At 36.9% G+C, this 16,251-nt stretch overlaps 1 protein-coding gene across 1 annotated transcript in view; it reads right to left on the reverse strand.

The window, feature by feature from the left end:
- The window catches only part of ZSWIM6 (zinc finger SWIM-type containing 6), a 212,078-nt gene that overhangs the window by 58,737 nt on the left and 137,090 nt on the right, over positions 1–16,251 (reverse strand). The window contains exons 3-4 of the mRNA XM_027520544.1: positions 7,532–7,680; positions 3,823–3,973 (exon numbers count right to left, since the gene is read on the reverse strand). Of these exons, the coding sequence (XP_027376345.1) occupies positions 3,823–3,973; positions 7,532–7,680 (300 nt within the window). The remainder of the gene's footprint in view (positions 1–3,822; positions 3,974–7,531; positions 7,681–16,251) is intronic.

Consider the following 16,251-nt stretch of genomic DNA (forward strand, 5'->3'; position numbering starts at 1 on the left):
ACACAGACAAGAGGTTACAATATATTCCCTCATCCCTAAAGACCTCCACAATAATTAAGTGTGCTAAACAGTCAGCCATTAGGGCTAACAGTAGGTGTGCTCACCACCAATCCGCACTGGGCTGTTCCTTGAAAGCCAAGGGTTATTTCTGTGATCTGCTTTCCAGAAAATGTGCCTGGAGTAAAGAACACAACTGAAAAGGTATGTGTTCTATAGCTCTACCAGGCATGTGTCATGTCTATCAAACATGCAGCTCCTCCCGCTGCACTGGGCTTTCTGTCTCAAAATTTTAATATATACATGTTCTCACAGCTGATCATGATACAACACTCATCTTGAGAAGACTGTCAGATGTGTAAGAAAACATCAAGTAGAGAAAAGTAAAATTAATATAGGAAAAATGGATTCACGGGATCTTAATAGTATGCATCTGAATCTATTTCATACTACATTATGAAAATCACAGCATAAATCAAAAAAATTAACTCAGACCAAATGAATATCATAGGCATTTATTTTAGACAAGAACTGAGCATAATCATCCCTTTGTTAGCCAGAGAATGGGGCAAAGAAATTGGGCCTATTGATACCTCAAATAAGATTGCATGCATTTATTTGAATGAAAGAAAGAACTAAATGAATAGGTTATTTTTTAAAACTAACTTTGAAACATCAGCACTTGCATTTTAATAAATCACATATACTCAAAAAAACTGTAAATCTTGGGGAGGGGGGTATCTGATCCTATGAAAGAAAAATAAAATTCTGTAATCTGGCTGACAATCCGATGCCTCTGAATCTCTCTGCCAAGAAGCAGTTACTTGGCTGAGATACTCTTACTTGTACACTTTCATCAGATTAAGGCTTTCATGCCAGGAATTTTTTTCCTCCTGGTGTATTGGCCATTGCCAGAAATGGACCCATCGAATCCACCGGTGCTAAGGAGTTAAGCATCTGAGATTTAATTTAACAGTTTCAGCTTTATTAAGCTGTCACAGAGCGGCCCTACTTTGATAACAGTAGCTGCTCCAATTATGGCTTGGTTTAGGGTTGACAAGTATAATGATTCATTCGTGGCACATGAGAAGCAATAAAAGGTTGTTTTGCATTACAGCTTTAAAAATGTGGGCACTTTTTTCATTTAATTTGTCACTTAGCTTTTGCTAAGAGGACATTTAAATTGCAGTAAAAGGCAAATGGGGCTTTTAGTTTAAATGTAATCCCCATATTTAAATGATCTGTAATGGTGCAGTGTTGGAGTGGGAACACTATTGTCTCACAGTGGGTCCTGATGGTGACATGTGACATTTGTATTCAGGTCCTGTATTATCCATGTGGCTAAAGGGCTTCCAATTTCATTTCACAGCCAGAAGCCTGCAGAAAACACCAATTAACTTGCAGATCCCATTTGCCGACAAAACTCAGCCTCTTCTCAATGTCTGGCATCTGGCAGTGCTCAGCATTTAATTCCAAAGCAGAGCCTTGAAGCAATGTGAGCCCTGTGCAGGGGCACAAAGTCAAATTCCCCCATTTTCTTAAGAAGCAAAATCCTTTTCTTTTGTAGTCCAGAAGCAACTTTTACTTAATTTTTTTGGTGAATGAATATTAAGATTTGAGAGCTACTGTTAGGCCCACGTGAGATTCTTCACAGAACTTAGACTTCATTAAAATGGTAAGTGACCTCTGCTCACCATCACAGTATGCAGGAGAATTTATAGCAGTCTAGTAATGACTGGATGGCAGGACGGGGGGCATGATTTGTGAAAAAAGAAAACACAGGCCAAGAATACGTATTCTTCATCCTGGGCTGAAATCAAAGAACTTGGATAAAGCCTGGTCCATAATTAGAAATGTAGTCCATCAGAGAGTATAATAAGAATCAGCTAGTGAAAACTTCTGCCTAATGAGAATTAATACTTTTGATTGGGAGTTGAAGTACATAATTTTCAAGGCCAACTTGCAAAAGTGAAATACAACTAATGGATTAAATGTAAACACTGAAAATCTTATTTAACTGTATCACTTGTACTTTTTTTTGGTAACCAAAATATTTAGTTGATATTTTCTAATTAGTTATTTGTAATTTTAAGCTTCTTTAAGTACCAAAGCTCTTTAAATTTTATTCATCTAATATCAATCCAATAATTTTTCCTGAAATGATTCCCTTCATTATAGTTTTTTTTTAAATGTTAATCCTTTTTACTGCCATAAACCAACTAGTCAATTCAACACTTACTGTAGAGTTACAAAACTGAGGAGTCTTTACTTACAAACCACTCAGTATTCTATAAAAATTTTTGTTTAAACCACACATTACACTTGTGTTCTCCAACTACCACACTGAGCTCCCAAACATTTCCTGCCAGGACACCAAAAGGATCTACTACAGTTACAGACTGATTTAAATTCTGATTGAGGGGAAGGCCACTAACACTACTTCCGGTGACCCAAGGAAAGTACTAAGATTAAATTATTATAAGACACTTAATAAAAAATACTTTGGGAAAAGGTCAACAAGTATCTTAACGTTGGGGAATAGCAGACACATGTTAAAAAACAAACAGGAGCTGTCATCCACAAACCAGTTCCTGAACACACATCCTATTAATGGGAAAAAGGAAACTTTGATGTCTAACTGTTTACCATCTTGCTGTATAACCTTAAAGGGTCACACTATGTCATTTTGTGGAAGTTTCCTAACCTCCTCAGACTTTAGTTTCCTTATCTGTAAGCAGTTCATCTCAAAGGTCCCTTCCAAACATTATAACTGGTATCTTCACAGACAAGTCTTTCTTGGTCGGGGCATGGGATCAATAGCATGATGTGGTCCATCAATAGCCAAGAGGAAGACAGAAGGTGAAGGTATGAAGACTTCTACTATTCAACTTCACTGAAACTAGAAAGTGAAAGTGAAAGCGCTCAGTCATGTCTGACTCTTTGAGACTCCATGGACTATACAGTTCATGGAATTCTCCAGGCCAGAACACTGGAATGAGTAGCCTTTCCCTTCTCTAGGGAAAGTTCCCAACCCAGAGATCAAACCCAAGTCTCCTGCATTGCAGGCGGATTCTTTACCAGTTGAGCCACAAGGGAAGCCAAACCTTCTAATAAATATCCAGAACATAAAATTAAAACAGGCACTGACAAAATATTTGCCAAAAATTCCATTTGTCACATACAGATTTCTTAATAGACAACAAATTCATTATTAATTTCTCTAGCAATGAGTATTGAGTAACAAGAGTCATCTCTGCAAATTTCTCAGTAAACACAAGTAGTGGATTTCTCATTTTTTTCAACCACCTGCTGTATTTACATCTTTACCACCATGGATTTGGAAAGCAATAAAAATTATAGAGTTTGCTGTGACTTTTCCATTCTGACAATCAGTAGTTCATCTAAGTTGAGAATAATTTTTAAAAATGATGACTCAAGTTACTTTCAATAACTTTAATGTAGGTAAAAGGGGAAAATGGCCAAATTCCAGCTGAAGTGATTACAATATTAGTCTGGAAATGAATAATCAATGCTATTGTACCGAATACCTATCTGGAAATACACATTCCCCACCCCCCCCCAAATACTTAAAAGCAGAGTCTGTGCTTGCTTTCCTCGACATCAGACAATTCCCCCAAACGCTGCCAAGACTGATTCCTGCAAATGTTTCATTCTCCCTATCCTAGCCAGGGTACACTGGCGGCAAGTTCATGTAAGAGCAGCTCTCTCTTCTGCAATATTCTGACCATGCTTTTTCCACTTTCTATCCCAGGCTTCAGCCACACACACAACTCACTGGCAATCCATCAGAAGATTCACACTTACCCAGCTCATCCCAGAGCTGCCTGTACTTGTCAGTCATTGCAGTGCCTTGTTGCCTCCAAAGTGACAGACGAGGGTCAGCCATGAACTGCTCTGTTATCAAAGTCAACATTCGGGCCCCATTTGAGTCCCTCATCTTCAACATCTCCCGCACCTAGTGGGGGGAAAAAAATACCTTCAGAAAAATGTTAAAAAATGAACAGTAATACAGAGACGGTACACCTTACTTCTTTGGGGAGGGAAGTTAGGGCGGCGGTGGTGGTGGATTCTTTTAACACCATCCTTTTTAAGCAAACCAAAGTTGTTAAAAATAAGCCTTTGTCCTCAATGGCAATTTAATCAAAGAATGACCATTAATTGTTTTAAAATTGTGTTTTTGAATCCACAAAAGAAAAAATAAATTGCCTAACTTCCCAACTCCCCCCTAAAAATGTTTCTGCCAGACTGCAAAGCAACACCAAAACAAACAAGATAAATCATTCGGTACCTTCTTAACTCCCTGACCGACTGCACTACCACCAGAGTAATGGAGTCTAAAGAAGTGTACCAAAAACTTTTTAGAGATCTTCTAAACTGATCTAATGATGTTTATAGTAATAGCATCTATCCTTCATTTTTTTAAAAACTTTATTCACATACATACAATTAACCAATTTAAACTGTACAATTCAGTGGTTTTTAGTATATTCAAGCACAAGCTGTACAAGTCCTTCGTTTTTGAGATAAATTAGTAATTACACTAGATTCTTTCTCACCAAGGGTTTCAACATAAAGAGCAACACATACTTCTATTCATTCAGATGGGACTGTTTTTGCAATGGTAAGAGGAAATGTTCAGGGCTGTGTAAGTTCAAGAACTTTTTTGCTCCAAATAAGCAATCCTTATAGCAGAATCATAAGTGACTTCATAAATTAACTCTGCTTCTCTGTTTTGGAACATCAAGCTCTGTCCATTATTCTTCTGTTAATAGTTCCCAGATAAATGAGAAAGCAAAGAAGGAAATATAAGGCTAAGTTGCTCTACAGGAAATCCTAATGAATCCATCCATTCCTAAAGCGTGAAATGTTGTATGTTCAACAAGAGCAATCTAAGCTGAACGCCAGTTCTCTGAATAGGAAATTAGTAGACCAAGGTCATAAGTAGTAGTTGAGAGGGGAAGAGTCCTTTTATTCAAAATTCTTTCTATGTGAAAGCCAAATGGAGGAGGAAATAGTAGATCTTTAATAAAGCAGCCTAAAGCTCTAGGTCAATATATTCTGCCTCAGGCCTGTACCCTGAGAAGTAATGGAACCACCTCTCCACAGGCTTCAGAATTTGAGTCTTGTAGAGAACTCAAATGCACTTCTACACTGAATCACAAGAGTGTGCTTCCAGGAGGGCTGTTTCAATAATCTTAAGAAGTACTAAAAAACAGAAAGAAATGGAGTTGCCATTTGTTGGACATCTCGCTAAAGAGTTTTACATTTATACTTCTCCTTTCAATCTTCACAACATCCATAATAAGTAGGGCAGATTATAACACTGATTTTACAAATTATAAAGCCATGCCTCAGAAGTGAAGTAACTTGTCCAAAGAACAAGAGGAACAACTGGAATCAGAATCCAGATCTGTCTTAACTCTGGAAATAATGCCATTTTTAAAATTAGATGTTGCTGTTACTTCATGTAACATATATAATGTGTACACCATATATACATAGATAAAAATAGCAATTGCAGGCCCATCTAATTCCTCTTTTACATTGCTTCCACTAGGCCGCAGTGTACTTTCTACTGATATGAGAATCTAAGAAATACTTACTGTGTGTCTAAATACACCAAACCTTTAATATTACCTCTTCACGTTATAGATTTAATTTAGTATTTATTTCCCTGATGAATTTCTAACCTACTACTCAGTTAGCAACAGCAATGAAAATAAATGCTTTACTACTAAGCATATAAACCCAGAACTATTAACCAACACTCAAGTACATCTATATAGCCTAAAGGTAATTAATTTCAGACTGTTGACTCTGACGCATTACAAGAGTTTGAAGTGCTATGAATTACCAAAGATTCATTAAGTCATGTGAAATAATTTTAGAGTTAGACGTATTCTTGAAAGTGAAAAATGAAAGTCGCTCAGTCGTGTCTGACTCTTTGCCATCCTGTGGACTGTAGCCCACCAGCCTCCTCTGTCCATGGGATTCTCTAGGCAAGAGTACTGGAGTGAATAGCCACTTCCTTCTCTAGGGGATCTTCCTGACCCAGGAATTAAACTGGGTCTCTTGAATTGCCGGCAGATTCTTTACTGTTTGAGCCACTACTATAATTCTTGAAAAACTGGCAATCTATATATGGTATATGAGATAAAAGTTTTTTTAAAGGCTGCACTGCATGGCATGCGGGATCTTAGCTTCCTGACCAGGGATGGAACCTGTGCTCATCAAAGTGGGAGCTCGGAGTCTTAACCACTGGACTGCCAGGAAAATCCCGGGCTAAATCTTTATTCAAAGGGTTTTCATTAATCACAATACACTAGTTTTTGGCCATAAGCAGTAACAGTTTACTTTAATTCTTCTGATAAATGGCAATCCACTCCAGTATTCTTGCCTACGAAATCCTATTGGACAGAGGAGCCTGGTGGGCTATAGTCCATGGAATTGCAAAGAGTCAGACATGACTGAGTGACTAAACTTACCCACAAAAGGTTTTAATTACTATGAATATGAGAGAAATTGTTTAACAAAAGTATCAATGAACATAGTTATCTGTTCCTTTAAAACCAATCTGAATTCATTATCTATAATGATGGCTGCACCCCCAATGAAAAGACATTGCCTTAACATTATTTAAAAAGCATTTTATCCAGTATTTAGAAATGTGTTCATGGTACTAAAGTTCTGTGTAAAGCAACAGACACAGCTTCTGTTCACAATGAACTTATACTGAAGATAACTTTGTCTCTTAGGTGATCAAATGTTTGTGATGAAAATTAACATTTACCAACACCCAACGACTGTTAAGACACAATTATCATATAACATCATAATCACAACAACTAGAAGGGATATGCTATTATTTACCTAAATTTATACATGAGGAAACTGACTTAAATAACTTGCAAAGATATACACACTCAAGATTTTAGAACTGAGATTTAAACCCAGGTTTCTATTTCTCCAAAGTTAACGTTCTTGAAACTAATTTTAAAATATTAACATTAAACTAATTATACAAAGCATATCTTAAGGACTATATTCAAATTTATGCTCTATTTGGGAAAATTAACCAGAAAAGTTTTTTAAAAACTGAAAAAAATGGCATTTCAATTAATATCAAGCTATTTTTAGTATTGAACAGTTTTTCAAAATTGTATAAGAACTAAAAAAAGACAAAAATGGCCCATATCTTACCTAAAGACATCTAAGTAAATTAATGCTTACATTACAACACAGAAGTCTCTAATGGTTGATTATAACTTTATTTTTTTTCCCTTGGGCCATGCCACTCAGCGGACAGGATCTTAGTCACCCATGACCAGGGACTGAACTGGAGCCCCAGCAATAAACATGTGGAGTCCTAACCACTGGACTGCCAGGTAATTCCCATTTAAAAAAAAAAAAAAAAAATTTACAAAGAAGCTTTTATCTTTTTCTATACATGGTTGTATATACTTTCTATAAATGTATATATTTAGAATGTTTCTTTAAAAATAAAAAGTCATACCTTTGCAAAGAGCAAATTAAGCTGCTTCCCTGATCCGTGGTACCCGCCCTGGGAAAGGAACAGTTTAACCTGTTCTTGAACCTGCTCTTCATCTAAGTGCCAGCAGTTTTCATCATCTATACTAGCACCTGCTGTTGGATCAGGAGCACCTAGAAATAGAAAGAAAAAATAACACATATGCTAGATAAAAACTCTGTGCTAACAGGACTCTGACAATAAACTTGAAAAGAATTAAGATTCTATACTTTTTGCCTAAATACTTTTTAATCCAATCTCAATATACATACATATGTATGACCAAAAATAAGTGTGAAATTATTCTTTTATATGCAGAACTTTGCTGCTCTGTGCTAAGCTGAAAGGTAATGACTTAAGAGCTGAGACGTTTCCTTTTTTTAACATCAGAGACTGTACATGAGGAGATGAATTTACAGGTTCTCTAAAAAACAAAAAAATTCACAAAAAAGTCTCATTGTGAATATACTGTGTTTATAAAACTCTGCTGTGTAGACTTATTAGTAAAATGTTTTTCAAAGACACTAGAAAAATATGAAACCAAGTAAACTCAGCAGAGTATTTCTCTTTACTATGTTAATTCAAGAAGCTTTCACCATTATTTGCTGCTGTATAAACTGCATGCTGACATAAGTCTTTAGTTGCAGAAAACCAAAGATTAAAAAGGGAAATCAAGCCACTTGGGAACAGGCACTGCAGCTGTTGTACTAAACCAGGTTATAGTATCACCTTGCCAAACTGCGTAAATATTTTATTGCTGAAGTAAACACAAAAGATAACATCTATGTAACAGTCTGCAGACTACCTTAGAAATTAAAATTACCCGGATATTTAGGCAAGTGAAAACTGTTTTGTATTTATTAATAAAATAAAATGGTATTAAAGGCCTAAGATTCATTAAGTAATACAAAAACAAATCTAAAACCTCTCATTAACAGTGTTTCATCTGCTTATTAAGTCCTAAAAAAAATCTGTAGATATGGTTCCACACTTCTTTTCTTTTAATAATCTTACACAGACTCATTTGGCCAAGGAAATAATCACTAACATGTGCTTGGGACCAGGTTCCATTAGTCTCTAGGAGCATGAATTGGTCTGTGAACCTCCCTGAAAAAGTGTGCATTCGTTCATTCAGAAAACATATTTACTGAGAGCCCTCTGCTAGACTCAGGGATGGAATGGGGTACAAAATAGAATTCCTGTCCTCACAGAATGTATTATCTAGTTCAATGGCTTTCAAACTTTTTTGACTAAGAGCCACAATAAGAAACATAATTAATACCATACCCAATACACCTGTGTATCTGGACACTTATATGAACACATCTATTTATTAATCTGAAGCAAAAGTATGATCAAAAAATATCCTTTCTGTAAAAGTGAGAAAGTCTGATATTTTCTGTACTATTTCACTTTTTAAAGGCTCATCATAATTTTTAAGAACTGATTTCATAATGAATAATGGGTTGCAATCTACTATTATTGAAACACTGCTTTAAGTGTGTGAAACAAATACCAATGTAATCACCCATACAAATATATAAGAATAAATGAATTGTTCATAGAAAAGCACAAAGAGCCAGGAGACTGTATCAGAGAGCTCTGACCTGGCCTTGGATTGGCAGAATAAGCATATGGAGCTGAGATCTGCCTTAAGTAGATTAGAAGATAACTAAAGGCAGGAAAAGGAAGCACTGAATCTACATGTGAGACTAAGAGCTTAGGCAGAGGTCTCAAGCAGAAAGGAACATGGTATGTAGATGAAACAAAAGATACTGTCCACACAACTCAACAGTAGAGGATGAGGGCAAAGAGCAACACAAGACAACTCGAGAACAGAAGAAGGGCCAGAGAGCACTGACAAGGGAGGAACTTGTTTTTTCTCCCTAAAAGTAACAAATGGTAATTCACAACAAGGTCATGCAAAGTAGAAAAGAACACTCTAGAAAGTAAAAAATGTTCCGCTCTGATACACATCAATTTCAACAGTCCTACGGAGTCCCTTGGACTGCAAGGAGATTCAACCAGTCCATTCTGAAGGAGATCAGTCCTGGGATTTCTCTGGAAGGAATGATGCTAAAGATGAAACTCCAGTACTTTGGCCACCTCATGCAAAGAGTTGACTCATTGGAAAAGATTCTGATGCTGGGAGGAATTGGGGGCAAGAGGAGAAGGGGACGACAGAGGATGAGATGGCTGGATGGCATCACTGACTCGATGGACGTGAGTCTCAGTGAACTCCAGGAGTTGGTGATGGACAGGGAGGCCTGGCGTGCTGTGATTCGTGGGGTCGCAAAGAGTCGGACACGACTGAGCGACTAATCTGATCTGACCATGGAGTATTAAGCAGCCATAAAAATGAATGTGAAGATTCTTTATGTACTGCAATGGAAAGATATACCTGAGATATGGGTGATCAGGGAACTCAGAGAGAGACGGTTTTCTGGATTATACAACTAGATAAAACACTGGACAACTCACTCCCTGATACACAGACCACCAGAGCAGGATCAGGTTTTGGGGAGGGGCAGTGTTTGCATCATGAATACGGAATTTATTATTATTATTTTTAGTATTTTGGCCATACCTCTCAGTATGCAGGATCTTAGTTCCCCGACCAGGTATAGAACTTACACCCCCTGCAGTAGAAGCTCTGAGTCTTAACCACCGGACCGCCAGGGAAAATCCATGAGTTCAGTTTTAGATGTGGTGAATTTGAAGTACCTCTGAGATACTCAGCCAAGAAGAGGGGAAAGGATTTAAAGTACAGAGCTAGATATACTATGGGATGCGGTACAGGGTAAAAAATTGTCTAGGATGGAACCATAGGGAAGGCCAACATTTAAAGGCTGGGCAAGAGCCACTATCAGCCAATCAAGTAGGGAGGGATGGGAGGAAAATAAGGAGGGAGAAAGATATAAATACATTCCACTCCTACCAAGGAAGGAAATCCTATCAAAAGCAAACTACTGCTCAAGTATCCTCACATGAATTAAATTTCATTTTCTTCTTACAATGTCCCCTGGAGGTGAGTATAGCTCATGATCCCCTTTCTATAGAAGGAGAAACACAGGTTCAGAGTGATTATGACCTGTCTGTCCACAGCACACACTGCCAAATGCAGTCTCCCAGTTCTCTCCCCTGCTGAAGAATATATTCCAGAACCTCGGAGCTCAAGTTGAACCCTGAAAGCATCAAGGCAGCAGTTGTCAACCATAAATCAAAAAAAAATTTAAGGAAGAATACCGGGATCTGTTATCATGTTTCTTCTTTACAGGAAAATTTAAGAATACACAATATTGTGAAGAGCTAATTAACTACTGGGGTTATATCTGTATCCCATTGGGATACACAACCCGTAATCCAGCTCACTTCTTTGATTCTAGAGTAAGATGACACAGACACACACCTGCACAAAGAGAGGCCTCTGTTTCCTCAGCCCTCATCTTCTATTATGTAGGAATAAAAAATTAAGTAATAAAAATTAGAAATTTTCCGTGACTATGCAGAAAACAATTCAGTCATAAGAATGCACACAAAGGTAATTAGTTGATAAATAAAACATAAATTTACTCTAAACACAACTCAACATTTTAGGAAAAAAGACACGTACACTTTACATTATATACCAGGAAATTCATGTTTACAACAACCCTCCCAAAAGAGGAAATTTATTTATTAAACTTTAATGCTAAAGTCTAAATGCTTAAATCCTAACATGTCATGATTATATGCATTAAAGTATTGCCTAAGCCTTGCATAAAATGTAGATGTGCAAGATTTATTTCTACTCGCTAATGGCTGTCTATAATCAAAGACAAACCTCTCAGAATTTAGCTTTGAGAAAGGCAGGCAAAGAGAAACATAATTCAAGCTTTTATACATTTGCTATTAGATATAACCCACATTGGGCAGGAACCAGAATCTAGGTATATAAATTAAATGGTCCTTTAAAGTGTTTTAAAACTATCATATTTTTTACCCTTATTTATATTTATAATTACAAACTCTGTAACTTTTACAACTGTGTAATTAATCTTTGTGAGCATTTTATGACTAAAGCTTAATTTTACAAAGTTTCAAGCCTTCAGGGAAAGTGAAATTATCTGTTGAACACAGTGCAACGGTTTTATTGGCTTTTGCTCCCAGCCAGAGTGTATGAATTTGATTCACTCTCCTACCTTGGTTACATAATGCCATTGGAGGAGAGCAAAGGAGAGTTCATGAACGTGCAGGACTACTGTCCATCTCTGGCCTTCCCTGTCTGCTACTTGATTTGGTTCTGTTTTAGCTTTGATTTACTCCAGTATCAAAACTCTTACCCCAGCAGTTCTCAAGATCAGGAATGTATCAAGACTCCTGAGGCACACTGTGAAAAGTAGATGCTTAGGCACCACTTCAGACCTACTGAACCAGAATCCTTGCCACAGATAACAAGGCAGGGGCCGTGGAGATGGGAAGTACAGCTGGGAAACACAATTCTGTATTTGGAGGGAATCTCAAACATGGTGGCATATTCTGGATCTTCGGATTGAAAAGTATTCAGGGTCCAGTGTACTCACTAAAGTACACTAAATTTAAGACCTACTGACTAAGGTATCTGTCTCTTATCACAAAAACAGTCATTTCCAAGCACTGGACACTACCAAATCACACTGCAAATTTTAAACTGAGATATTAAGACATATTCAATAACTGGTTTATGCTATGTTTGGTATGTGGAATTATTCACAGCTTTGTATTCTAATGGAGAATTTAATTATTTCTCTTTTCTTAAAACTGCTGGAAAACAAATTCAAACAAAAAATGAAAGGCTTTATTTAGTTTACATCTTCATCTTAACTGTGACCTAACTGCCTCAATACCATGGTTGTCCAAATAAAGCTTTAAGCATTTATATTTAAGTAGCAGTGCTCTTTTTTGTTGTTGTTAAAATTAAATTGTCAAATTCAGTCTACAGAGGAAGAATGCAGGAAGCAGATGTTTACACTGCAGAGGTGATTAATTCAGCCTCTTTTGCAGGACCTATAAAGGAATGCCATCTCCTACAGTTTTAGTGCCTGCTATTAAAGATATGAAACATTAAGTCTGTGGCTTACAAAGACACTGGTACACCTGTCTTACAAGCTGAAGGCAAAAGTCCTGATATCAAACATTGGCACTGAGAGAGAAAAGGCAATGCAGCAAACTTCAGTGACACAGGTTCAGAAAAAAAAAAAATCTTTCTTTAGCAAGGATAAGAACTAGAAGACCACTGAAAAATAATGTAATAATGTGTACTGAATAAATACACACTTGAGAAAAGCTTTAAATTTTATTCTGACTGAAATCCTCATTTCAAGGCAGTTAACTAATGTCTTCATTTCCAAATACAATTTTGTGGTGGCTGAAACAGCCAGATCCTTCATCACCTGTTCTCAGTGGTCAGTCCATGTAATTCTACTGCCATGATGCAGTGTGGTGTCCTCTCTAAGAGCTGTTAGAGGACAATCTGTTTAGCCTGGAAGCTAATGACAAAGGGAGTCCTGGCATGCGCCAGCCTCTGCTCCCTCAACAAGCCACCTTCCCTTCAGCTAAATGCCAAAGAAATAAATAAGTAGCACTGTAATCAGGATATAGCTCAGGGAACTCAAATAGGCCTGTCAAGGTTTATAGCTCCTCTACTCTTTTCCTCTCACCTGACTTTATTACTCATCTCTTGTTATCTTTTAATTTACTTCAGAAGTTTCAGTGATATACTTATTCATGTACAGAAATAATCATGTATTTTATATGGATAAAGAGCAATAAAACACTTGTACATTCACTAATGCTCATTAAAAAATGAAGAATATAAGCATAGAGTGCTTAAGAGTTAGGTCATTTTCCATAACCTAACTAACAGATATATTAATATATTAGCAATTACTTGGTACACAAATAATTAAATGCAAAGTTCTCAGAAAGTCTCATTTTTACGTAACCTGACTCTTCTGATTTATTAAAAGAGATCTACTATGATTGCAAGGTTCAAGAATGATTTGCTCAGATTATTTTCAAAGATTTTTTTTAAAAACTTCACAATTATTTTCCTCAACGATACCACCGCCAGCTGAAGACTCAGGTCAACTGCCACATCACAATGATGGATAATCGCAACTTAACTTTACTCCTTTATACCTCTCCTGACCTTATGAAATAGGCACTCTTTACAGACAATGTTTTACACGTAAGAAAACTAAGCCCTGAGGAGATTTAGTTCCTTCCCTCCACTAAAAGTGCTGGAAAGCAAGGGACTAGAATTCTTACGCAGGCTGTCGAACTTCTAAGCTCTTCAACACCCTGAGTACTCTTACAGCGCGAGGGGTGAAAAGCCTACAGTGAGGGACACGGGGACAAAAGCTCACAGAGCCAACATGGAGACTTGTTCTTGTCAGTCGCCAAGTGCTGTTGGACAACTTGCGACCCATGGACTACAGCACACCAGGCTTCCCTGTCCTTCACCATCTGCCGGAGGTGTCTCAAACTCATATCCACTGAGTTGGCAATGCCAGCCAACCAGCTCATCCTCTGTTGTTCCCTTCTCCTCCATTCAGGAGAGGGATGGTGAGCAAACTGATCACAGCTGGTAACAAGCCACTGACAATTATGAGAGTCGGGTAGTGTCAGAGATGACTGTAGGGTATGAGAGAAGGCACGACTTGGAGGTAAAAACAGAAAGGATAAAGGATATCGAGCTAAAAGTAACTTGGCTGCTTCTGTACTACCGTATCATGTATACCTGCTGGGTCAGAGACGTGATGCCTCCCAAAAGATTACTTCTCTTCTGCTAAAACGAGATGTTTTTCCATATGAAGATGATCATGTGTGCATGACTGTATATTTCAACAACTTTTTAGAACAAATTTAAATCATATTATGAAAACACCAAGTTCTAATTAAAACTTAATGGTAAAACTGGTCATTTTTGAAGGGAGATTTGGCAGTAATTACAAAACTTAAAATGCCCATACCAATTGTTCTGGCATTTCTACTATTAACAAAGAATCTATTACTCAAAAGCACTTGCACAAATTCACACATACAAAAAGAATGGTCACAGTAGAATTGCACATAGAAAAAAATGAAAACAATTTTGAAATCATTTGGTATGTTAATGATTAAACAGACCCATAATATGTAATACTACACAGCACTTAACACAGTAACAGACCTTTTTGTACTAGTAAGATAAAGTATTCATGATGTATGGAAAAATAAAAAAAAAGAAACTACAAAAAAACTTTTAAAACTGTTTTTAAAAAACTACATACTTGTGTGTGCACCAAAAAACGGCCTCAAACACTATAAACCACACTATCAGCAGCGGCTGCCTTGGGGGAATAAGGGAGTTACTGGAGACCAAGAGAGCCAACGAGTACTTGGCTTTTTATTTTCATTTACTTCTATACGTTTTTCCACATGTATTCTTTTTTTTTTTTTTTTACTTTTACGTTTCACATTACTGCACTTTGCGATAGCACATTTAAAGCAACTTTAATTCTCTCCTATAGATTTGCTAATTAAATTGACCACCACTAGTAGGTCATACCTTTGTTTCACCAACTGTCAATGCCAGAACATTCTACAATAGAAAGGATAATGCTTGTAATAACCAAATTATCTCCCTGGGATAACTGAAAAACTGGTTGCTAACGCAAGCCCAATTACATGAATATGACCATCCACAGGGAAACAAAATGAAGAGAGATGTGACATGAAGCCTCCGTCAAACGACTCCAACTGTCTGTCACTCATATTTGGAACATATGTACAAGAATACATCTCCAAATTCTAAGAAAATGGAATTTAAAAATGATATGGTTACTTTTTTTAAAGTATCATTGATTTACAACATTAGTTTTAGGGTTTCAGTATTTTTATAGACAACACTCCATCAAAAGTAACTACATGATAATGGTTATAATTCCCTATACTATACAATATATCCTTGTTGTTTATCTATTTTTTATTTTTAGGTTATGCATTTTGGTTTTTTTAATTAATTTTAATTGGAGGCTAATTACTTTACAATATTGTATTGGTTTTGTCATACATCAACAGGAATCCGCCACAGGTGTACACGTGTTTTTTTTAATATACAGTGCTTTGTATCTCTTAATCTCATAACCCTAATTTGACCCTCCTCCCTCTCCTCTCCTCTCTGGTAACACTTAATTTGTTTTCTATATCTTTAAGTCTCCTTCTACTTTGCTGTATACATTTGTTATTATTATATTTTAGATTCCACATATCATTGATATCATAGAGCATTTGTCTTTCCCTGTCTTGAATTATTTCGCTAAGCATAATGGCCTCTAGGTCCATCCTTGTTCCTACAAATGGCAAGCTTTCATTATTTTCCTATGACAGAGTAGTATTCCACTTGTATTCATACATCCCTTCTTCTTTATCCAATTATCTACTGATGGACACTTTAAAGTGAAAGTGAAAGTCGCTCAGTTGTGTCTGACTCTTTGCAATCCCACGGACTATGTAGTCTATGGAATTCTCCAAGCCAGAATACTGACGTGGGTAGCCATTCCCCTCCAGGGGATCTTTCCAACCCAGGGTTCGAACCTAGGTCTTCTGCATTGCAGGAGGATTCTTTAGCAGCTGAGCCACCAGGGAAGCTGGGTTGTTTCCAAATCTCAGCTATTCTAAATAAACAGTGCTGCTATGAGCAC

The sequence above is a fragment of the Bos indicus x Bos taurus genome, chromosome 20 (assembly GCF_003369695.1).
Source record: "Bos indicus x Bos taurus breed Angus x Brahman F1 hybrid chromosome 20, Bos_hybrid_MaternalHap_v2.0, whole genome shotgun sequence".
Taxonomy (NCBI): Eukaryota; Metazoa; Chordata; class Mammalia; order Artiodactyla; family Bovidae; genus Bos; species Bos indicus x Bos taurus.